At 43.3% G+C, this 24,402-nt stretch overlaps 1 protein-coding gene across 5 annotated transcripts; it reads left to right on the top strand.

The window, feature by feature from the left end:
* On the top strand, positions 1-24,158 carry LOC121576683 (pantothenate kinase 1). Of its 5 annotated transcripts, none has more exons than XM_041890079.2 (8): positions 8-545; positions 7,893-8,245; positions 8,748-9,001; positions 15,100-15,276; positions 17,397-17,453; positions 18,471-18,594; positions 22,221-22,346; positions 22,539-24,158. In XM_041890079.2, the coding sequence occupies exons 1-8, from the start codon at positions 287-289 to the stop codon at positions 22,596-22,598; spliced, it is 1,410 nt and encodes a 469-aa protein (XP_041746013.1). In that variant the 5' UTR covers positions 8-286; the 3' UTR covers positions 22,599-24,158. The 5 variants fall into 5 exon arrangements, with proteins under 5 accessions (XP_041746357.1, XP_041746096.1, XP_041746013.1 ...); XM_041890249.2 differs by lacking the exon at positions 8-545 and adding an exon at positions 1,518-1,734; XM_041890162.2 differs by lacking the exon at positions 17,397-17,453 and having other exon boundaries at positions 4-545.
* Positions 24,159-24,402: the final 244 nt, after the last annotated feature.

The following is a 24,402-nucleotide window of genomic DNA, read 5'->3' as shown; positions in this document are numbered from 1 at the left end:
AACAACCCGGCTGTTTGACTCCCGCAGCGGACTGTTAAGTGGGAAAATGAGCTCGACCAAACCGTGTTTTAGCGGATAGGTCTTCACACCTTTTATCAACAGAATAAAGGTTATCGGTACCAAGAGCGGATAAATATTTTCTACCATTTAAGAGCAATTTCATATGAAACACATTTTCCCTTGAGCGGGTTGCATTTTATCGCACGGGCTAACGTCAGCTATAGCAGCTCGTTTCCTTTAGCTTGGTAGCAAGCCTTCTATCACACGTAGCTAGTTAGCTGCAACAATGGATAAAGCCAAATCAATTATCGATAAAAAAGGGTCGGGATCGTGTTATGCCAACGGACTGCAAAGGGGGTTTCATTCTCAGGCTAACAACGGTGGATGCAATGCATACAAATCAAGTGGAAACTGTAGTGGTGCTAGTAGCAATGTTGAACACTTCCATCATCTGCATACCTATGATGTCGAAGCCAATGGGTCCTCTCCTGCGAAAAGATGCAGGTTACGAAGAAGAGTTGAATCAGTGAAGAGGAACAGGCCACGTAAGTGTCGCTGTCAATGGGTTTTGCAGGTGTAGCTTTTGCATTTAGTCATTTATGGGTTTTACTCATCAAATGACACAATTACAATATGTTACATTAGGCTTCATCAGGGGTTTTCAAACATCACCTCGGTGACCCCCACCAGCCATTCCATCTATTTGAACTATTCTTCCACAGCTATCACATTCACACCGGATTCAACTTGTCAACTACTCATCAAGCACTTAAGTAGATGGATCAGGTGAGCTAGTTCAGGGCTACAATAACATTGTGAAACGCCCGGGGGTCCCCGGGGAGAGGTTTGAAAACCTCTGGGTTACACGCATGCTGCAGGCAGTTGAATGTAGAGAAGTTGCATAGTCAGCTGGCCACAGCTATGCATGGAGATACTGACATCTTGCATAATCATATGGGTTTGCGAGGCAGCCGCGGTGTTTTGGTCGCTGCACGTGTATTGTAAATACAGTATGAACAGTATTTTTCAATTCCTTTTTTCTATTGCTAGGTAGTTGATGGAATCGAACGGTTCTCATCATCAGCTATAGCCTATATTGCTTCCTGGTAGGCCCCCTATGTGTAACACATTGTAAATGTACTTGGCGAATAAAGGTGATTCTGAATCAAGGGACTGTGGCTGCTGCGACTATCATGACTGCTTTTGTCTGTCAGCAAACCATTCTATTAAACTATTTTTTTCTCATAATCTTGACGATAATGTCCTGGATATGAGCTATCGTTAGTTCCAGCTACGTTGTTTTTAATGGAGCTACGTTGTTTTAGAAAATAAGTGACTCCTTTTGTTTTTGCAATGGGTACACCGTGATTGGTTTCTTCTCAGTCAGAAGTTGTGCTGAAATCGCTCCTGATAAGAAGGCTTGGCGTACTTCGGCCAATTAGCGGCCGCCCTCTGTCTCGGCAAGGCTGGGTTAAAGAGCCAGGCCACCGCCCCCGAATGTACACAATTCCCTTTCCCCTGGTTTCTAGGATGCTGTTAAAGAAGTTACAACTTTTAGTCGAAGTCACAGTACAAAAAAAGTTGCGTTTTCTTTGCTGTATAAACTGGGGAAACTAAAATAATTGTAAACACTGATCTTAACTTTGCAAGCCTGTATTTTTTTCGGGTATTAATAAGTATTTTTGCATGCACCTGAGCGCATCGATATGAAGCTGAGAAATGTGAAGAAGCCAGGTAAGTTGTTTGCTATTGTTTACATGACAGTGGAATTTGAGACTCTCGAAACTCGAACATATGATGGGAATAGGGTAGTGTTAATTTGTCAGCGTAGACTACAATTGTTGTCCCAAGTAGGGCACTTCTGAACTGCCATTATTGAACAACACCCTCTGGGACATTGATAAACATTCTTTTCGGTGTTGTTGAGCTGAGTTTCTTTCTAGAAAAGACCTAGGGCAAGTTCAGCGGTCCACTGGCTTAGCCTGCTAGTCAGCATTCCTCTCTGCTCCATCTCTAATTGTGTTAGACCTGAGAGAGAATTGTCTGCTGTGCCCTAGTTGTCGCGCCAGCCTGGTCTCATAGACTAGACGTAGCATAGTAAAAGTAAATGTAAATCAAAGAAACTGGAATTTGTATGATATGTTACCTTTGGTATGGTTACATAAGACAAAATGTTACTTAAGGGAAAAACGAAAGTAGGGTGGTTGGTCGAGAAGGGTGCAATTGCGGCCTGCAATTCGAGGCGTTCCTGCATGTGGGTGTTGCTGCATGTGGGGTGTTGCTGCATGTGGGTGTTGCTGCATGTGGGGTGTTGCTGCATGTGGGGTGTTGCTCCATGTGGGGTGTTGCTGCATGTGAGTGTTGCTCCATGTGGGGTGTTGCTGCATGTGGGTGTTGCTGCATGTGGGGTGTTGCTGCATGTGGGGTGTTGCTGCATGTGGGGTGTTGCTGCATGTGGGGTGTTGCTGCATGTGGGGTGTTGCTCCATGTGGGGTGTTGCTGCATGTGAGTGTTGCTCCATGTGGGGTGTTGCTGCATGTGGGGTGTTGCTGCATGTGGGGTGTTGCTCCATGTGGGGTGTTGCTCCATGTGAGTGTTGCTCCATGTGGGGTGTTGCTGCATGTGGGGTGTTGCTGCATGTGGGGTGTTGCTCCATGTGGCGTGTTGCTGCATGTGGGGTGTTGCTGCATGTGAGTGTTGCTCCATGTGGGGTGTTGCTGCATGTAGGTGTTGCTGCATGTGAGTGTTGCTGCATGTGAGTGTTGCTGCATGTGCATGTTGCTGCATGTGGGGTGTTGCTGCATGTATGTGTTCCTGCATCTGCAGCAACCCTCATTATACTTTCATTTATACATTATTAGTTAGGACAGGTGGGAGGCGGGGGCACTCCAGTAAAGTAGGGGGCATTAATGCACAATGATGTTGGGTGCCAGCCACCGATAAACTCCACAGAAGAATGGACGGGGGTGACAACAGTAGCTAACCCTACACCGGTAGACAGTATCCTTCACCCCCGACTGTCGGACACTGTTTCTCCACTGTTCTCTTAACAACGGCGAGGGCATGTGTTTGGCAGGCGGGAGCAAATTACACAGTGCTAGCTTAGCCAGCTAGTCCTAAGGAGGACACCGGTACACAGCAGGCGGGAGGAGGGGTCGACACAGTGTCGCTAACTATCATGCTAGCTAGCACACAGTGTTGTTAACTATCAAGCTAGCTAGTTCACTGTGTCGCTAACTTTTAAGCTAGCTAGTACACTGTCACTAACTGTCAAGTGAGCTAATACACTGTGTCGCTAACTATCAAGCTAGCTAGCACACTGTGTCATTGACTATCTGCTGTGCTATTGGGAGGCGGGGACGACCAATGGGGTGCTCGGGGGCGTTCATGCAGGAACCAATGGGATGCTTGATGCCCACATGCAGGAACGCCCCAAATTGCGGGCTGCAGTTGCACCCTGTTGGGTTGATCAGGCGTGTACGTCTAGCAAAGGTTAAGTCTCATCATGGGGAACATTAGGATTTTAGCTAATTAGCAACTTTGCAACTACTTACTACTTTTGATCTACTTTGCAACTACTTAGCATGTTAGCTTACCCTTCCCCTAACCATAACACTTTAGCCGAACTAACCTTAACCCCTAGCCTAGCTAATGTTAGCCACCTAGCTAACATCAAATTGGAATTCGTAACATATCATACATTTTGCGAATTCGTAACATGTTAATACATGCCATATGAAATGTAGCATATTTTACTAATCTGAGTGTCGAGGATTCACCTTTACTATGTTACGTCTACCCCTGAGTCCAGGTTGGTCGCATGTCCCCCTCTGTTTTAGAGATTTCCAGTGGAAGCATCCATCCACACCAGCAGTTAATGTCTTGGTCTTTTCGAGTGTATTATGGTATCAATATTCAGATACGTTTTTGGAAAGAGCCTGATTGTTCACAGCAAAGCCCATATGTTGGTTAATAATTAATCAGTTGTTTCAAATCTCAATAGTGATCTTTGGTGCCGTTTGATGGGTCTGACCCTGAGATTTTTTCATATGCTGATGTTGCAATGTATACTTCAAGTTCACTGAAGCCATTTAAACCATCAACTATATGATTTAAACCACTAACTATGTCTAATGCCATGCAGTATGTAGGCACATAAAAGGCAAACGGGGTGGCAGGTAGCCTAGTGGTTAAGAGCGTTGGGCCAGTACACAGCCCATCTGAAATTAGCCAGCCCAACTACCTCATCCCTATATTGTTATTTATTTTGCTCATTTGTACCCCAGTATCTCTATTTGCACATAATCTCTTGCACATCTAGCATTCCAGTGTTAATACTAATTGTAATTATTTTGCACTATAGCCTATTTATTGCCTTACCTCCATAACTTGCTACATTTGCACACACTGTATATATATATGTATTTCTGTTGTATTTTTGACTTTGTTTTGTTTTACCCCATATGTAACTCTGTGTTGTTGTTTTTATCGCACTGCTTTGCTTTATCTTGGCCAGGTCGCAGTTGTAAATGAGAAATTGTTCTCAACTGGTTTACCTGGTTAAATAAAGGTGAAATAAAAATAAAAAAACCTTGTTGATGTGCCCGTGAGCAAGGCACTTAACCCTAATTGCTCCTGTAAGTCGCTCTCGATAAGAGCGTCTGCTAAATGACTAAAATGTCAAACGTAAATACAAACTGAGGCTATAGATGAACATATCAGTAACACACAATGTACCTAAATGGTGTGATCAATATCAGCGTAATTATAGAGATTTCAAATGAGCCCTAATTGATCTGAAGTGGTGTAGCGTATTACACAAGATGCACATTCAGCTTGGCAATGCCCTCAACATTTGGATAACCTCAAGTCTTAACATTTACCATTGATTATTATAGCTACAGGTTATCTACCCAGGGATATTGCATGAAGTACTGCATCAGTTGGTTAAAGAAAACACTCTTCCTATTTGCCTACATCTAAGCTGGTAATGAATTGATCAATACTGTACTTAAATATGCTCTGACTTTTTAGTATCAATGAATCATAACATCACACCAGGTTATTTGGCAGCCACTGCAGAAAATTCCAAATTAGACGCGTTTAGAAAAACGTTGGCTAAAACCACGGTGTAGGCTAACCAATATAAAGCCTTTCAATGGAGCATCTGGGAGTAGTGTGAAGTTGACCCTGATCAGTTTAGCATTTTCCACACTAATGGTTAAGGTTAGGATTGGGTTTGGGGAAGCTGATCCTAGCTCAGTACCTAGGGGAAACTTCACCCAGGAGCGTGAGGAGGAACGGTCGGTTTTGAAAGTGTCGTTGTCTTTGTTTGCACGGAACGTCTCTCATAAAGAGATCCCAGATTAGAGATCTGTCAATTTTCTACCACTAGTTACAGTTCACAGATGACTGACACGTTTTGTGGACACTGACACTGGTTTCACTGGTATGTGTAGGTCCATTTTATTTATACTTTTTTTTTGTTCACCTTTATTCACCAGGAAAAGCCCATTGAGACACACTGTTTTACAAGGGAGACCTGTCCAAGAAGGCATCAGCAATCAATACAACATCACACAATACAATCAACACAACAATACTATCCAATGAAGGGTGGGTTCTGGTCTCTTGGTTTATAATGGAAATCAAGAGGAGGGGTGGAGTATGGTAGACTACACAAGGGTTGGGCTCCATTCCATTTCAATTCCAGTCAATTCAGAAAGTAAACCAAATTCCAATTCTAAATGTTCCTCATTGAAAAGCATTGAAGATAATTGGAATTTCAATGTACTTCCTGAATGTAAATGGAATTGAGCCCAACCCTGGTCTACATCGTATGTCCCATCACTAATCCTGTAGCATTGATAGAGTAAAGAGAAAGTTAGGGAACAGAACATTTTCAAAACCCACCTGAACGCCAACAGATATTACGATTTATAGCGACATGTCATACAGGATGTGAACGAGCATCACATACCGGAACTAGAAGACATTCTGAATGAAGAACACCTACAGATGGATATGAATGTAGATAAAAATCTTATCTCTACTGTGATTTTCCATCTCCACCATACAGCCTCTCTATTCACACTTCCTCTCTCTACTGACACTCACTCACTCACTCACTCACTCACTCACTCACTCACTCACTCACTCACTCACTCACTCACTCACTCACTCACTCACTCACTCACTCACTCACACAAAGCACCTACAGCTGGGCAGGGCAGGAGTCTCACTGGTGGGGTGACTTTCATGTGCTCCCTGATAAAGAATGATTCTACTACCCCCAACTGCCCCTAACCCTGCTCCCTGAAAAAGAATGATTCCACTACTCGGGAGGCTGGTTTGCCTCTCATCTAGTAATCCTTCAACCTAAGGAAAGCTTGTAGCAGTAGACCCTGGTCTCATTCCATCAGTTGTTAGGGTTAGGGTTATGGTTAGGGTTATGGTTATGGTTAGGGTTATGGTTAGGGTTATGGTTAGGGTTATGGTTAGGGTTAGGGTTATGGTTAGGGTTATGGTTAGGGTTATGGTTAGGGTTATGGTTAGGGTTATGGTTAGGGTTAGGGTTATGGTTAGGGTTAGGGTTGGGGTTAGGGTTGGGGTTAGGGTTAGGGTTAGGGTTGGGGTTAGGGTTAGGGTTAGGGTTAGGGTTAGGGTTAGGTCCCTCAAGCTAAGGAATGCTTGTAGCAGTAGACCTTGGTCTCACTATCAGTTGAGGGTCCACTTCCCGGTATGTTTTCATGGAATCCTATCAGATATGGTATAACCAGTTTGGGCAGAATGTTATATAATCACTTTATAGAGGTCTTGCACACTAATTGAACTCTGGGAGTCATAATCTCAACGCAGACTTTGCCTCTTGTCAGGTAGTGACTCTCCTAAACCTAGATATGACATTTGACCAGAAAAGAGGCTTCTTTAGAACAGAATAACTAGTCTACCAGCAAAGAGGCTGCTTTAGCAAGCAAGCAAGTTTATTTATATAGCACAATTCATACATCGAAGCAATTTAATGTGCTTTACAAAGATGTTTATCAAAAATAATGAAAACATCATAATAATAAAAATACAATAAAAATTAAAAAACATATAAAGATTAAAAATTAAAATTAAAAAATAAGATAAAAACATAGGAAGCTCTAAGGCTAAACAGTGTGGTTCAGTTTAAGTGCTCAGTCGTAGGCACGTGAAAAGATAAGTGTTTTTAACCTGGATTTAGAACAGAATAACTGGTCTACCAGCAAAGAGGCCTCATTCTATGATGCATCTCAATGAATGTTCATCCCTGAAATATAAGTGCGACTGTAATGCCCCCCCCCACACCCCAAAAAACCCCAACAACAAACACCACCACTCTAGGAAAAATAGAAAATATTCATCTCGAAAGCAGGTTTCCATGTCAACTTGAGCTGTGTTGTAGCTGTGAATTTAGCCTACAGTGTTAATTTTTTAATTTTTACTCCACCTATCTGCCTGGTCTGCATGCGTAAGCGAACATATGTACAAATAACCTACTTAAAATGGCACCACCAGCCATTGAAATATCTCAAAAGAGATGATCTGTCAAGATGATAGGACACAGTGCAGAGGCAAAAGAAAGAATACTGTCGCTGTCTGTCGCTAGTCACAGCTTCCTTGTGAGTAACATTGGATGGAAATCTCAAGTGTGTTCCAAAGACAACCGTTGGCCCTAACTGTCTTATTAGGTGTGGTATTTTAGCTGACATTAAATGCATGCAAGGCTGACGGACAGGTTCTTTGCTGATGACTGGGTTGGCGCTTTGAGTCTTGGTAGCGCTTTAGTTTACAGTGCTGAAACAACCGGGAAACGATGTGGTAATAACATCTTCAATGCTTACGTATCTCTCGCTTTGCCTTGACAGCCTTCCCCTGGTTCGGGATGGACATCGGCGGTACTCTGGTGAAGCTGGTCTACTTCGAGCCCAAGGACATCACGGCGGAGGAGGAGCAGGAAGAGGTGGAGAGCCTGAAGAGCATCCGTCGCTACCTGACCTCCAACACGGCGTACGGGAAGACGGGAGTCCGAGACGTTCACCTGGAGCTGAAGAACCTGACCATGTGCGGCCGGACGGGCAACCTGCACTTCATCCGCTTCCCCACGCAGGCCATGCACCGCTTCATCCAGATGGGCCGGGACAAGAACTTCTCCAGCCTCCACACCACGCTCTGCGCCACTGGCGGCGGGGCCTACAAGTTTGAGAATGACTTCAGAACGGTGAGTGATCGGGAGAGTCTCCTTTGGGAAAAAGACCGTCCTCGACTCCTCTGTCCTCTCTCCTCCTTGATCCGGAAACCGATAAGTGGTCAAGAAGAGCGTCAATACGTTCGTTTTTTGAAACACTGGGCTCTGGACCTTTTTGAGCCCTGTGCTCTACTGTACCGGTGTTGAAACATGGTGTGTTGTCATAAAGTTCATTGTGGTGCCGGCTGGCTGTGCTTCTCTGCTTTGTTATATAACCAGTCATTCATCATCATTAACCCTGACTGCTGTTTGCTTTATACACATGCTCTGATCTTACTCTGCATGATTTGATTTGCCTCACACCACATCTCTTGTCTGTCTGTCTGTCTGTCTGTCTGTGTCTGTCTCTCTCTCTCTGTCTGTCTCTGTCTCTGTCTCTGTCTCTGTCTCTGTCTGTCTGTCTGTCTCTGTCTGTCTGTCTCTCTCTCGTTCTTTCTTTCTTTCTACCAAATTCCCACCTCCGCCCCCTCTACAGATGGCTGATTTAGAGCTGTTGAAGCTGGATGAGCTTGACTGTCTGATTCGTGGCCTGCTCTACGTGGACTCCGTGAGCTTCAACGGTCACCCTCAGTGTTACTACTTGGAGAACCCGTCAGACACCCAGAACAGTGTGAAGACCCCGTGCAGTCTGGCCGACCCGTTCCCTATGCTGCTGGTCAACATTGGATCTGGGGTTAGCATCCTGGCTGTGTACTCCAAAGATGACTACAAACGGGTCACCGGTACCAGGTAAAGCACAGGACAAAACGGACAGGGATTCTCTTTTATATTTTTAAAAGCCTTGAAGGTCTGCATTTATGGTAGTGTTTAAAATCTGAAATGTTTAGGCTATTAAGGACAGTGCTGTTCACCAGTGCCAATTCAAATCCATTTTATTTATCAGCGGTGAACTGGGTTTTCCCAGGTGAATGACCCAAATAAATACTTTTATAACATGGTGGGTGTCATTGTACAGAAAGGAACTGTAATCTTCAAAAAAGACACTGGTACATTTTTCATAAGAAGAGAGAATCATCATACGTTGTCATGTCAACATAGATTACAGAGAAAAGCAATAATGTACAATTGCTGTGCGTCATTCATAGTAGCTGTTTTTTGTAGTTGAATTGTGACTCACAATGGATAATAGTTAGACTGCTTTTATTGTTATTAGCAAGCCAGGTTTGAACAACGTCTACGTCAGAATACAAAGCGCTGCATGTGTACCATGCACCCTAGACAGTAGGGACTGTCTGCCTGCTCGTTGCTCAAGGACAGTCTATATTTACGGCAGTTCAACCTTGGAACGTCTCAAAATAGAAAACGGCACCGGGGTGAAAGAGCTCATGCTGGTATTTACAGTGCCTACAGAAAATATTCATACCGCTTGACTTATTCCACATTTTGTTGTGTTACAGCCTCACCCATCTACACACAAAATACCCCATAATGACAGTGAAAACAAGTTGTTCGATTTGCAAATATATTGAAAATGAAATACAGAAATCATTAATTTACATAAGTATTCACACCTCTGAGTCAATACTTTGTAGAAGCACCTTTGGCGGCGATTACGGCTTTGAATTGTCTTGGGTATGTCTGTATCAGCTTTGCACATCTGGATTTGGGGATTTTCTTCCATTCTTCCTTGCAGATTTTCTCAAGCTCTGTTAAGTTAGATGGGGAGCGGCAGTGAACAGCAATCTTCAAGTCTTTCCACAGATATTCAATGGGATTCAAGTCTGGGCTTTGGCTGGGCCACTCAAGGACTTTCACATTCTTGTTCTGAAGCCATTCCATCGTTGCTTTGGCTGTATGCTTGGGGTCATTGTCCTGTTGGAATGTAAATCTTTGCCCCCAGTCTCAGGTCGTTTGCACTCTGAAGCAGGTTCTTATCAAGGATTTACCTGTATTTGGCTCCATTCATTGTTCCCTCTATCCTTACCAGTCTCCCAGTTCCTGCCGCTGAAAAGCATCCCCATAGCATGATGCTGCCACCACCATGCTTCATGGTAGGGATGGTGTTTCGACAGGTGATGAGCTGTGCCTGGTTTTCTCCAGGCTTTGCAAATAGGCCAAATAGTTTAATTTTTGTCTCATCAGACCACAGAATATTTTGCCTTATGATTTTAGAGTCTTTTAAACTCCAGGCGTGCTGTCATGTGGCTTCCGTCTGGCCACTCTCTCATAAAGCCCAGATTGGTGAAGTGCTGTAGAGACTGTTGTCCTTCTGGCAGGTTCTCCCATCTCAGCCAAGGAACTCTGTAGTTCTGTCAGAGTGATCATTAGGTTCTTGGTTACGTCCCTGACCAAGGTCCTCCTTGCCTGGTTGCTTAATTTGCCCGGTTGCTCAGTTCGGTCGGATGGCCAGCTCTAGGCAGAGTCTGGGTAGGTCCATATTTTTTTCAATTTCCCAGTGATGGAGACCACTGTGCTCTTGGAAACATTCACCACTCTAGACATGGTTTTATACCCTTCCCCTGTAAACCCCCCCAAGAAAACATGAAAGTGTTGTTGTTGTTTTACTTGATCCCCAATACATTCACTGAGTGGACAAAACATTAAGGACACCTGCTCTTTCCATGATATAGACTGACCAGGTGAATCCAGCTGAAAGCTATGATCCCTTATTGATGTCACTAAATCCACGTCAATCAGTGTAGATGAAGGGGAGGATACAGGTTAAAGAAGGATTTTTAAGCATTGAGACAATTGAGATATGGATTGTGAATGTGTGCCATTCAGAGGGTGAATATTAAGTTAGGACACACCTACTCATTCAAGGGTTTTTCTTTATTTTTACTATTTTTTACATTGTAGAATAATAGTGAAGACGTCAAAACTATGAAATAACACATATGGAATCATGTAGTATCCAAAAAAGTGTTAAACAAATCAAAATATGTTATATTTGAGATTCTTCAAAGTAGCCACCCTTTGCCTTGATGACAGCTTTGCACACTCTAGGCATTCTCTTAACCAGCTTCATGAGGAATGCTTTTCCAACAGTCTTGAAGGAGTTCCCACATATGCTGAGCACTTGTTGGCTGCATTTCCTTCACTCTGCAGTCCAAATCATCCCAAACCATCTCAATTGGGTTGAGGTCGGGGGATTGTGGAGGCCAGGTCATCTGATGCAGCACTCCATCACTCTCCTTGGTCAAATAGCCCTTACACAGCCTGGAGGTGTGTTTTGGGTCATTTTCCTGTTGAAAGACAAATGATAGTCCCACTAAGCGCAAACCAGATGGGATGGCGTATCACTGCAGAATGCTGTGTTGGTTGTGTCCCTTAAATTCTAAATAAATCACTGACAGTGTCACCAGCAAAGCACCATCACACCTCCTCCTCCATGCTTCACGGTGGGAACCACACATGCAGAGATCATCCGTTCACCTACTGTGCGTCTCACAAAGACACAGCGGTTGGAACCAAAAGTCTCATATTTGGACTCATCAGACCAAAGGACAGATTTCCACCGGTCTAATGTCCATTGCTCGTGTTTTTATTTTTTAAAAAGTAATTTAGCAGACGCTCTTATCCAGAGCGACTTACAGGAGCAATTAGGGTTAAGTGCCTTGCTTAAGGGCGCATCAACATATTTTTCACCTAGTCGGCTCGGGGATTAGAACCAGCGACCTTTTGGTTACTGGCACAACGCTCTTACCCACTAAGCTACCTGCCGTGTTTCTTGGCCCAAGCAAGTCTCTTCTTCTTATTGGTGTCCTTTAGTAGTGGTTTCTTTGCAGCAATTCGACAATGAAGGCCTGATTCATGCAGTCTCCTCTGAACAGTTGATGTTGAGATGTCTGTTACTTGAACACTTTTTTGGTTACTACATGATTCCATATGTGTTATTTAATAGTTTTGATGTCTTCATTATTATTCTACAATGTAGAAAATAGTAAAAATAAAGAAAAACCCTTGAATGAGTAGGTGTGTCCTAACTTCTGACTGGTACTGTATGCCTCATCACAATTCTATCTCGGAGATCTACGGACAGTTCCTCAACTTCCTGGTATAGTCTCTGCTCTGACGTGCACTGTGGGACCTTATATAGACAAGTGTTTTTCTTTCTAAATCATGTCCAAACATTTGAATTGCCCACAGGTGGACTCCAATCAAGTTGTAGTGACATCTCAAGGATGATCAAAGGAAATGGATGCGCCTGAACTCAATTTTGGAGTGTCATAGCAAAGGGGTGTGAATGCTTATGTAAATGAGATATTTCAGTATTTCATTTTCAATACATTTGCAAAAATCTCTAAAAACATGTTTTCACTTTGTCATTATGGGGTATTGTGTGTAGCTGGGTGAGGAATATGAATACTTTCTGAAGCACTGTATGTCATTTTTAAGCTTTCAGTTACAGTGCCTTCAGAAAGTATTCAGACCCCATGACTTATTCTACATTTTGTTGATACAGCCTGAATTCAAAATTGATTAAATATATTTGTTTTATCTCACCCATCTACACACAATAACCCATAATGACAAAGTGAAAGCATGTTTTTAGAAATGTTAGCACATTTTTTGAAAATGAAATACAGAAATACCTCATTTACATAATATTCACACCCCTTTGTAGAATAACCTTTTGGTAGCGATTACAGCTGTGAGTCTTTCTGGGTAAGTCTCTAAGAGCTTTCCACACCTGGATTGTGCAACATTTGCCCATTTTTATTTTCAAAATTCTTCAAGCTCTTTCAAATTGGTTGTTGATCATTGCTAGACAGACATTTTCAGGTCTTGCCATAGATTGAAGTAGTCAAAACTGTAACTCGGCCACTCAGGACCATTCACCTTCTTCTTGTAGATTTGGCCTTGTGTTTTAGGATATTGTCCTGCTGGAAGGTGAATTCACCACCCAGTGTCTGGTGGAAAGCAGACTGAACAAGGTTTTCCTCTAGGATTTTGTCTGTGCTTAGCTCCATTCCATTTATTTTTTATCCTGAAAAACTCCCCAGTCCTTAACGATTACAAGCATACCCATAACATGATGCAGCCACCACTTTGCTTGAAAATATGGAGAGTGGTACTCGGTAATGTGTTGTATTGGATTTGCCCCGAACATAACACTTTGTATTCAGGACAAAAAGTTTGTTGCTTTGACACATTTTATTGCAGTATTACTTTAGTGCCTTGTTGTAAATAGGATGCATTCTTTGGAATATTTGTATTCTGTACAGGCTTCCTTCTTTTCACTCTGTCAATTAGGTTAGTATTGTTGAGTTACTACAATGTTGTTGATCCATCTTCAGTTTTCTATCACAGCCATTAAACTCTGACTGTTTTAAAGTCACCATTGGCCTCATGGTGAAATCCCTGAGCGGTTTCTTTCCTCTCCGGCAACTGAGTTAGGAAGGACGCCTGTATCTTTGTAGTGACTGGGTGTATTGATACACCATCCAAAGTGTAATGAATAACTTCACCGTGCTCAAAGGGATATTCAATGTCTACTTTTTTTTATTTTACACATCTACCAATAGGTGCCCTTCTTTGCGAGGTGTTGGAAAACCTCCCTGGTCTTTGTGGTTGAATCCGTGTTTGAAATTCACTGCTCGACTGAGGGACCTTACAGATAATTGTGGGGTACAGAGATGAGGTAGTCATTCAAAAATCTTGTTAAAACTATTATTGCACACAGAGTTCATGCAACTTATTATGTGACTTGTTAAGCAAATCTTTACTCCTGAACTTATTTAGGCTTTCCATAACAAAGGGGTTGAATACTTATTGACTCAAGACATTTCAGCTTTTCATTTTTAGTTAATTCCACTTTGACATTATGGGGTATTTTGTGTAGGCCAGTGACACAAAATCTCAATTTAATCAATTTTAAATGCAGGCTGTAACACAACAAAATGTGGAAAAACTCCAGGGGTGTGAATAATTTCTGAAGGCACTGTAACTCTTTCAAAGACGGATAACTTGGCTGTGGTTTAGTCAAGGTTAGATTAGTAAAAGTGTTTGGGTAACCAAGGAGAGACCACCCAGGTCATTGTGACAGTTCCTAATGTCTTGTGACAGTTCCTGTTGGCTTGTGACAGTTCCTGATGGCTTGTGACAGTTCCTGTGGGCCTTGTGACAGTTCCTGAGGCCTTGTGACAGTTCCTGTTGGCTTGTGACAGTTCCTGATGGCTTGTGACAGTTCCTGTGGGCCTTGTGACAGTTCCTGTGGGCCTTGTGACAGTTCCTGATGGCTTGTGACAGTTCCTGTGGGGCTTGTGACAGTTCCTGTGGGGCTTGTGACAGTTCCTGTGGGGCTTGTGACAGTTCCTGTGGGCCTTGTGACAGTTCCTGTGGGCCTTGTGACAGTTCCTGTGGGGCTTGTGACAGTTCCTGTGGGCCTTGTGACAGTTCCTGTGGACTTGGGGTCATCTTACAGTTCCTATGGGACCTGTTCTGCCTACCCTCACTAACTCTCCCTGTCTCAGGCTGAGAAGAGACTCATTTTTAGGCCTCTGCTGTAAGTTAATTCAGGACCTCTTTCAATGACCCTTCCTCAGCATAAGGGACGAGACCGTAACTTTAAGCACGCATGGGTGTAACTACAAAATGTCACACATTTCCCATTGATGTCAATGCATGATTTACAGTCTTGGTGGGGGTACGCTCCTGGGCCTGATCCCTTCTCTGTGTCCTCCCCTCAATTTGGAGTGTCATAGCAAAGGGGTGTGAATACTTATGTGTAAATGCGATATTTCAGTATTTCATTTTCAATACATTCGCAAAAAAATCTCTAAAAACATGTTTTCACTTCGTCATTATGGGGTATCGTGTGTAGCAGGGTGAGGAATATGAATTCTTTCTGAAGGCACTGTATGTCTCTGTTTTCCTCCCCTCAGTCTTGGTGGGGGAACATTCCTGGGCCTGTGCTGCTTGCTGACGGGGTGTGAGACGTTTGAAGAGGCGCTGGATATGGCTAGCAGAGGGGACAGCAGCAATGTGGACAAGCTGGTGAAGGATATCTACGGAGGAGACTATGAGCGCTTCAGTCTCCAAGGATCTGCTGTGGCCTCCAGGTGAGCGAGGGACCACTCAGTACTGGGGCATTATACTGGATCTACCATGATAATATATACCATTATATCTACCATGATAATATACGCTGAGTAAACATTAAGAACACCTGCTTTTTCCATGACATAGACTGACCAAGTAAATCCAGGTGAAAGCTATGATCCCTTATTGATGTCACTTGTTAAATCCACTTTAATCAGTGTAGATGACGGGGAGGAGGCAGGTCAAAGAAGGATTTTAAGCCTTGAGACAACTGAGACATGGATTGTGTATGTGTGCCATTCAGAGGGTGAATGGGCAAGACAAAACATTTAAGTGCCTTTGAACGGGGTATGGTAGTAGGTGCCAGGCGCACCGGTTTGTGTCAAGAACTGTAACGCTGCTGGGATTTTCCCGCTCAACAGTTTCCTGTGTATCAAGAATGGTCCACCACCCAAAGGACATCCAGCCAACTTGACACAACTGTGGGAAACATTGGAGTCAACATGGGCCAGCATCCTTGTGGAACACTTTCGACACCTTGTAGAGTCCATGCCCCGACGAATTGAGGCTGTTTACTTAGGGCAAAAGGGGGTGAAACTCAATATTAGGAAGGTGTTCCTAATGTTTTTTACACTTAGTGTATGATGAGTTATATCTACCACTTAATTTACACTTATTGGCAAGTTTATTAGGTACATCCATCTAGTACTGGGTTGGACCCTCCTGTAGCCATGGAAGGCTGCACCTGGTCAGCAACAATGTTCATATACACTGTGGCGTTCAGCCGTTGCTCAATTGGTATCAAGGGACCTAACATGTGCCAGGAGAACATTCCCCACACCATTACACCACTGCCACCAGCCTGTACCGTTGACACCGGGCAGGATGGGGCCATGGACTCATGTTGCGTATGCTAAACCCTGACTCTGCCATCAGCATGATGCAACAGGAACCAGGATTCGTCAGACCACGCAATGTTTTTCCACTCAATTGTCCAGTGTTGGTGATCGCGTGCCCACTAAAGCCGGCGTCTTCTTGTTTTTAGCTGATAGGAGTGGAACCCGGTGTGGTCGTCTGCTGCAGTAGCCCATCCGTGACAAGGACCGACGAGTTGCGCGTTCTGAGATGCCGTTCTGCACACCACTGTTGTACTGCGCCGTTATTTGCCTGTTTGTGGCCCGCCTGTTAGCTTGCACGATTCTTCTCATCAACGAGCTGTTTTCGCCCCACAGGACTGCCACTGACTGGATGTTTTTTGTTTGCCGCACCATTCTCGGTAAACCCTAGACACGTCGTGCGTGAAAAGCCCAGGATGCCGGCCGTTTCTGAGATACTGGAACCGGCACGCGACTATCATACCACGCTCAGTCGCTTAGGTCACTCGTTTTTGCCCATTCTAACGTTCAATCGAACAGTAACTGGGTGCCTCGAAGCCTGTCTGCCTGCTTTATATAGCAAGCCACGTGACTCACTGTCTGTAGGAGCGAACCATTTTCATGAATGGGGTGGTGTATCTAATAAACTGGCCACTGAGTGCAGCCAGGCATCGAGGCATTCAGTTACGTTAGGTCCCTTGATACCAATTGAGCAACGTTTCTATGTCCTGAAGAATTCTGGCTGTTCTGGTGGCAAAGGGGGTCTGACCCAGTACTAGCCACTGAGTGGATGTACCATTTTATATCTACTATGATAATATATGTACCATTATATCTACTATGATAATATATGTACCAGGGTTGGTCAATTCCATTTAAATTCCAGTCAATTCGGGTAGTACACTGAAATTCCAATTTGCTTCAATTAGGAAAATGTGGTATTGGAAATTGGTTTACTTTCTGAATTTAAATGGGATTGATTTTTGAATTGACCCCAACCCTGATATGTACCATTTATATCATCATTACTAAGATCATTATGATGAACATCAGGCTATATCTACCAACCGGCCAGTCATGCCTTCTTATTCATTAAACTGAGTTAATTTACATAGTCATATGTTGAATTATGTAGGCTTTTATTCGTAAGAGATGGCACATGAAACACACTTTGTCATTTCAAGAGCTCCCTCTGAAAATATGCCATACTGGGATTGGTTTTAGAAATATATACTTATTTGGGTATTTAAATTCTTGTTTCTTAGAAATGCAGGGGTCTTTTCTAACGGAGCGCTGGCACCGAGGAGCTCAGAGGAAAAAAGGTGTTGCTAGTTGCTTCCGCAATAGTATAAATTCTGCAACTAATCCTGAATTAATTCTTAATTCTTGGTAATAATTCAGTATGTCTGTGTAATAATTCAGTCTCGGTGTAATTAATTACCAATGAAGTTCAAATAGTTACCCAGTATTAAGTGGGTTATTATGGTAGTTAATGAACTGTAAAAGCAGGTACACAGACATAAGGTGCAATGTACGGGTAACTGCCAAAATAATGGAAACGCTTGAGTAAACGAGGGACAGGCGTATTGAAAGCAGGTGCTTCCACACAGGTGTGGTTCCTGAGTTATACAATTGACATCCCATCATGCTTAGGGTCATGTGTAAAAAAAAAAATGCTGGGCAGGCCATTATTTTGGCACCATGGTTATGTCCCCATAGGATGACAATGCGCCCATCCACAGGACACGAGTGGTCACTGACTGGTTTGATAGACATGAAAAATGATGTAAACCATATGCCATGGCCGTCTCAGTCACCAGATCTCAACCCAATTGAACACTTATAGGAGATTCTGGAGCGGTGCCACCCAATAGAGTTTCAGACATTTGTAGAATCTATGCCAAGGTGCATTGAAGATGTTCTGGCTCGTAGTGGCCCAACACCCTATTAAGAAACGTTATGTTCGTGTTTCCTTTATTTTGGCAGTTACCCGTAGGCGCAGTAACACAACAGTGTCCTTGTCCCAGAAGGCATCTTTATCACTGGCCTTATGATATGATGTTCAAATCCCTTACATTTCTAACAAAACAATCCCTTATTGGTACTAGGGTTTCAAAATTCATGGAACTTTCAATAAATTCCCTGTTTTTCCACAAATCCTGGTTGGAGGAATACGGGTTTGCTGCTTGTTCCCTCCTGATTCTGGGAGTCTTGTGCAACCCTAATTGGTATTGTTTAAATTTAAAGAAGCATTTGTCGATTCATGTAAGCACCTTTATAAGAAGCACCTTTTGATTCTCCTGTTGTGTTTCTGTTCTGGGGTGACCTTTAACCCACAGCTTTGGCCACATGATGAGCAAGGAGAAACGAGACTCCATCAGCAAAGAGGACCTGGCCCGGGCTACGCTAGTCACCATCACCAATAACATAGGTTCCATTGCACGCATGTGTGCCGTCAACGAGGTAACCACACACACATTCTCCATACAGTTTGCATTATTACACATTAACATGAATTCACTAATTTACACTATATATACAAAAGTATGTGGACACCCCTTCAAATTAGTGAATTCGGCTATTTCAGCCACACCCGTTGCTGACAGGTTTATAAAATTGAGCACACAGCCATGCAATCTCCATAGACAAACATTGGCAGTAGAATGACCTTAAAGAGCTCAGTGACTTTCAACCTGGCACTGTCATAGGATGCCACCTTTCCAACAAGTCAGTTCGTCGAATTTCTGCCCTGCTAGAGATGCCCCCGGTCAACTGTAAGTGCTGTTATTGTGAAGTGGAAACGTCTAGGAGCAACAACAGCTCAGCTGCGAAGTGGTAGGCCACACAAGCTCACAGAACGGGACCGCCGAGTGCTGAAGTGCGTAGCGTGTAAAATTAATCTGTCCTCGGTTGTAACACTCACTACCGAGTTCCAAACTGCCTCTGGAAGCAACGTCAGCACAAGAACTGTTCGTCAGGAGCTTCATGAAATGGGTTTCGATGGCCGAGCAGCCGCACACAAGCCTGAGATCACCATGCGCAATGCCAAGCATCGGCTAGAGTGGTGTAAAGCTCACCGCCATTGGACTCTGAAGCCGTGGAAACGCGTTATCTGGAGTGAAGAATCATGCTTCATCATCTGGTATTCCGATGGACAAATGTGATTTTGGCGGATGCCAGGAGAACGCTACCTGCCCGAATGCATAGTGTAAAGTTTGGTGGAGGAGGAATAATGGTCTGGGGCTGTTTTTCATGGTTCGGGCTAGGCCCCTTCGTTCCAGTGAAGGGAAATCTTAACGCTACAGCATACAATGACATTCTAGACGATTCTGTGCTTCCAACTTTGTGGCAACAGTTTGGGGAAGGGCTTTTCCTGTTTCAGCATGACAATGCCCCTGTGCACAAAGCGAGGTCCATACAGAAATGGTTTGTCGAGATCGGTGTGGAAGAATTTGACTGGCCTGCACAGAGCCCTGACCTCAACCCCATCGAACACCTTTGGGATGAATTGGAACACCGACTGCGAGCCAGGCCTAATCGCCCAACATCAATGCCCGACCTCACTGATGCTCTTGTGGCTGAATGGAAGCAAGTCCCTGCAGCAATGTTCCAACATCTAGTGGAAAGCCTTCCCAGAAGAGTGGAGGCTGTTATAGCAGCAAAGGGGGGACCAACTCCATATTAATGCCCATGATTTTGGAATGAGATGTTCCGACGTGCAGGTGTCCACATACTTTTTGATCATGTAGTGTATGTTTTCAGGAGAAGTAGTTGTCTGAAGGGCATATTTGCATTTCCACGTTAGTCATTTAGCAGACGCTCTTATCCAGACCGACTTTAAAGTTAGCGCATGAATCTTAAGGTAGCTAGGTGGGACAACCGCATATTAAAGTGATTTGGGTGGTTTTCTGTGTGCTTTCAGCTTCTTGACAGTGTTACCAGGGCTATCAAATGGCACACAGCTTCAGTGCCGCCGCCACCATCTGACCTTTAGACTTTGTCCTAAAGCATGAACCACAGAAAATAGAATACTTAATTGCCCGAACAACAATGGTTGATAGGAACTTGTTTTAGTGTCATAGTGATTGTACAGGACAGGACAAACAGTGCAAGGCAGTTCAGTTCAACAGGGACACAGCAGTACAGATACATACTGTACCTAGCGTTTCAAGGTCCAACTGATTTCTCATCTCTGGCGTTGTAAATTGAATCACATTGAGTACAGGGCCGGGGACGTACAGCAGACTCCTGTCTTTTAGCTTCGCATTGTGGTCGTAATTCATATTTTTCTTCCAATGTTGCTACAGTTTTATGTGTATGTACAGTGGGGGGAAAAAGTATTTAGTAAGCCACCAATTGTGCAAGTTCTCCCACTTAAAAAGATGAGAGAGGCCTGTAATTTTCATCATAGGTACACGTCAACTATGACAGACAAATTGAGAAAATAAAATCCAGAAAATCACATTGTAGGATTTTTAATGAATTTATTTGCAAATTATGGTGGAAAATAAGTATTTGGTCACCTACAAACAAGCAAGATTTCTGGCTCTCACAGACCTGTAACTTCTTCTTTAAGAGGCTCCTCTGTCCTCCACTCGTTACCTGTATTAATGGCACCTGTTTGAACTTATCAGTATAAAAGACACCTGTCCACAACCTCAAACAGTCACACTCCAAACTCCACTATGGCCAAGACCAAAGAGCTGTCAAAGGACACCAGAAACAAAATTGTAGACCTGCACCAGGCTGGGAAGACTGAATCTGCAATAGGTAAGCAGCTTGGTTTGAAGAAATCAACTGTGGGAGCAATTATTAGGAAATGGAAGACATACAAGACCACTGATAATCTCCCTCGATCTGGGGCTCCACGCAAGATCTCACCCCGTGGGGTCAAAATGATCACAAGAACGGTGAGCAAAAATCCCAGAACCACACGGGGGGACCTAGTAAATGACCTGCAGAGAGCTGGGACCAAAGTAACAAAGCCTACCATCAGTAACACACTACGCTGCCAGGGACTCAAATCCTGCAGTGGCAGACGTGTCCCCCTGCTTAAGCCAGTACATGTCCAGGCCCGTCTGAAGTTTGCTAGAGTGCATTTGGATGATCCAGAAGAGGATTGGGAGAATGTCATAGGGTCAGATGAAACCAAAATATAACTTTTTGGTAAAAACTCAACTCGTCGTGTTTGGAGGACAAAGAATGCTGAGTTGCATCCAAAGAACACCAAGGGGCTGTTTTTCTGCAAAGGGACCAGGACGACTGATCCGTGTAAAGGAAAGAATGAATGGGGCCATGTATCGTGAGATTTTGAGTGAAAACCTCCTTCCATCAGCAAGGGCATTGAAGATGAAACGTGGCTGGGTCTTTCAGCATGACAATGATCCCAAACACACCGCCCGGGCAACGAAGGAGTGGCTTCGTAAGAAGCATTTCAAGGTCCTGGAGTGGCCTAGCCAGTCTCCAGATCTCAACCCCATAGAAAATCTTTGGAGGGAATTGAAAGTCTGTGTTGCCCAGCGACAGCCCCAAATCATCACTGCTCTAGAGGAGATCTGCATGGAGGAATGGGCCAAAATACCAGCAACAGTGTGTGAAAACCTTGTGAAGACTTACAGAAAACATTTGACCTGTGTCATTGCCAACAAAGGGTATATAACAAAGTATTGAGAAACTGTTGTTATTGACCAAATACTTATTTTCCACCATAATTTGCAAATAAATTCATAAAAAATCCTACAATGTGATTTTCTGGATTTTTTTTTCTAATTTTGTCTGTCATAGTTGACGTGTACCTATGATGAAAATTACAGGCCTCTCTCATCTTTTTAAGTGGGAGAACTTGCACAATTGGTGGCTGACTAAATACTTTTTTTCCCCCACTGTACTTGTGTTTTGTAATATAATTTCGTCAAAATAACTTGAATCATGTTAAAATGTTAACCGTTCCTGTTGTTATGATTCAGAACTGTTAATCTGTTGTGTTTCGCAAGACTCACTGCAGTATTGGTTTTGTAATGGTGTTCTTAGTGGGAAAACGAGTGAATTGGACACATGACATATATTTTACTACCTTTTTTCACTTTCAGAAAATTGAGAGAGTTGTGTTTGTTGGGAATTTCTTACGGATCAACACCATTTCAACTAAGCTGCTGGCCTACGCCATGGACTTCTGGTCAAAGGGGCAACTGAAGGCCCTGTTCTTAGAACACGAGGTAGAGCACTCGATTTGAGTTTGGATTTTAGATCCTGTCAGACTGAACGTAAACAAAGCCGTCAACCCCATAGCTCCCCAGATTCCATAATCAATTTCCTTGATTCCATTCATTAGTGTGGTAATAGTACTCGTACTGCATTTGAGTATTTAGTAATAATACTATATTTACCGCGTTGTGTGTTTTCTGTAGGGCTATTTTGGAGCGGTTGGGGCCTTACTGGAGCTTCTAACGTCGTCTGAGGAGCCGTGAAGAGATGCCCCCCGTGTCGTCTCTATAGAAGCTGCTGAAAAGGTTTTCACGGAAGCCACCACAGGAAACTGGAGAAAAAAAACTGGGGGAAAAGCCATTTTAAATAATTTTAACAACTGTAAATATCATTTAACTCCCTCCCCCTAAACTCCCCTCAAATAGAGGTTTTTAATAAAACTAATGCCTCATGTCATGGACCCTGGGTGGCAGGTAAATGCTAAGGATCACAGAGACGGTGTTCGTTTTTGGCACTTTGTGTAAATACCTATTTGTGCAGTTCTAGAGTGCACTAAAGCCAAAACCTGCTGAGATTTGACCTGTGTTGACAGTCGAGTTACGTCTGAGGTATAGAGGAAAATTAGCTTATGTTATGTTCTGTCCAGCTATGTAAAAACGTCTGACAGTGGGAAAGGGTTTAGTTTCATTCGTATTAAATGAAGGGACCAAGAGGCTGTTTCATCATCATTGACCGGCCCTTTAATTCAGCGGGTCACAACAAGGGTCCACTTTCCTCTGTCGCCATCATCATAGCTTTAATTATCACAGCATGGTTAACAGTAATGGGGTGTTTTAAAAACCACTGGTTCACCAACCTCCTCAAACTCTCTTTTAGTGATGGAGTTCTGTGATCTGCTAGTACGTCAGTCACTTTTCAAGAGATGTCATGATCTTGATACTTTGGTTGTTTTGAGATGCTGAACTATGAGTGTGCCTTTCTCACTAAGAAAGTGCCCTCTCCTCTCCTAACCCTGGCCCATGACGACACCCACTCTACAGCCAGTCATGCTGCAGAATCGCCTAGTGTTTGAATTGCCTAGTAAGGACTTTTTGATGTTTTTATCTATTGTAGTTGTAAGAATGGTACAGAACTACTGCCAGCAGTTAGTCTATATAGGGATTTAAGATATTTTCTCTTCCTGTGTCTGTGGGAGTTCTTCTCCCAGTGCAAAGGCTCCATTACCTGCAGTTTGGACAGGAAGTCTCTCTTTTGGCCCCCAAAGTAATTCCCATAGCTGCTATGAGTTTTCTTGTTTAAGTCATCAGTTAAAGCTATTCAATGTGAATGTGCTTGTAGCTAGAAGATTGAAGGACCATCACACTAGACATGTATTACCTGTTGGCCTAGGTATTTCAAACGGTAGCATTAACTGAGCAGCAAGTAGTCAAAGAAACATAAATGTATTGCATCCATCAAACTTCTATCATAATGACCTCCATAAAATGTTGCATAAAAATTGCTTTGGCACCTCCTCCAGTTAGAATAATACCGTTGCATCCAATGTCTCAACCTTTGGTATTATGACATCACAGAATGTTCTGTTCTGTTTGTGTTTTTCCTTACTTTGCTCCATGTTGGTTAATGGTCTCATCCTGTCAGGTGCCACTCTGTTGTCAAACTGGGGAACAGTTCACTTACTGGCTACTCGGTGCCACCCTCTTCTCGACTCAACCCAATTTGTTGCCTTTGTGGTGTTTTTTAGTGGAACTAAACTGAACAAAAATATAAATGCAACGTGTAAAGTGTTAGTCGCATGCTGAAATAAAAGATCCCCAACATTTTCCATATGCACAAAATGATTATTTATCTCAAATTTTGTGAACAAATTTGTTTACATCCCTGTTAGTGAGCATTTCTCCTTTTGCCATGATAATCCATCCACCTGACAGGTGTGGCATATCAAGAAGATGATTAAACAGCGTGATCATTACACAGGTGCACCATGTGCTGGGGACAATAGAAGGCCACTCTAAAATGTGCAGTTTTGTCACACAACACAATGCCACAGATGTCTCAAGTTTTGAG

This window comes from Coregonus clupeaformis, chromosome 1 (assembly GCF_020615455.1).
Source record: "Coregonus clupeaformis isolate EN_2021a chromosome 1, ASM2061545v1, whole genome shotgun sequence".
Taxonomy (NCBI): domain Eukaryota; kingdom Metazoa; phylum Chordata; class Actinopteri; order Salmoniformes; family Salmonidae; genus Coregonus; species Coregonus clupeaformis.
The sequence above is the reverse complement of the archived record's forward strand: the minus strand, read 5'-3'. Positions and strand labels throughout refer to the sequence as shown.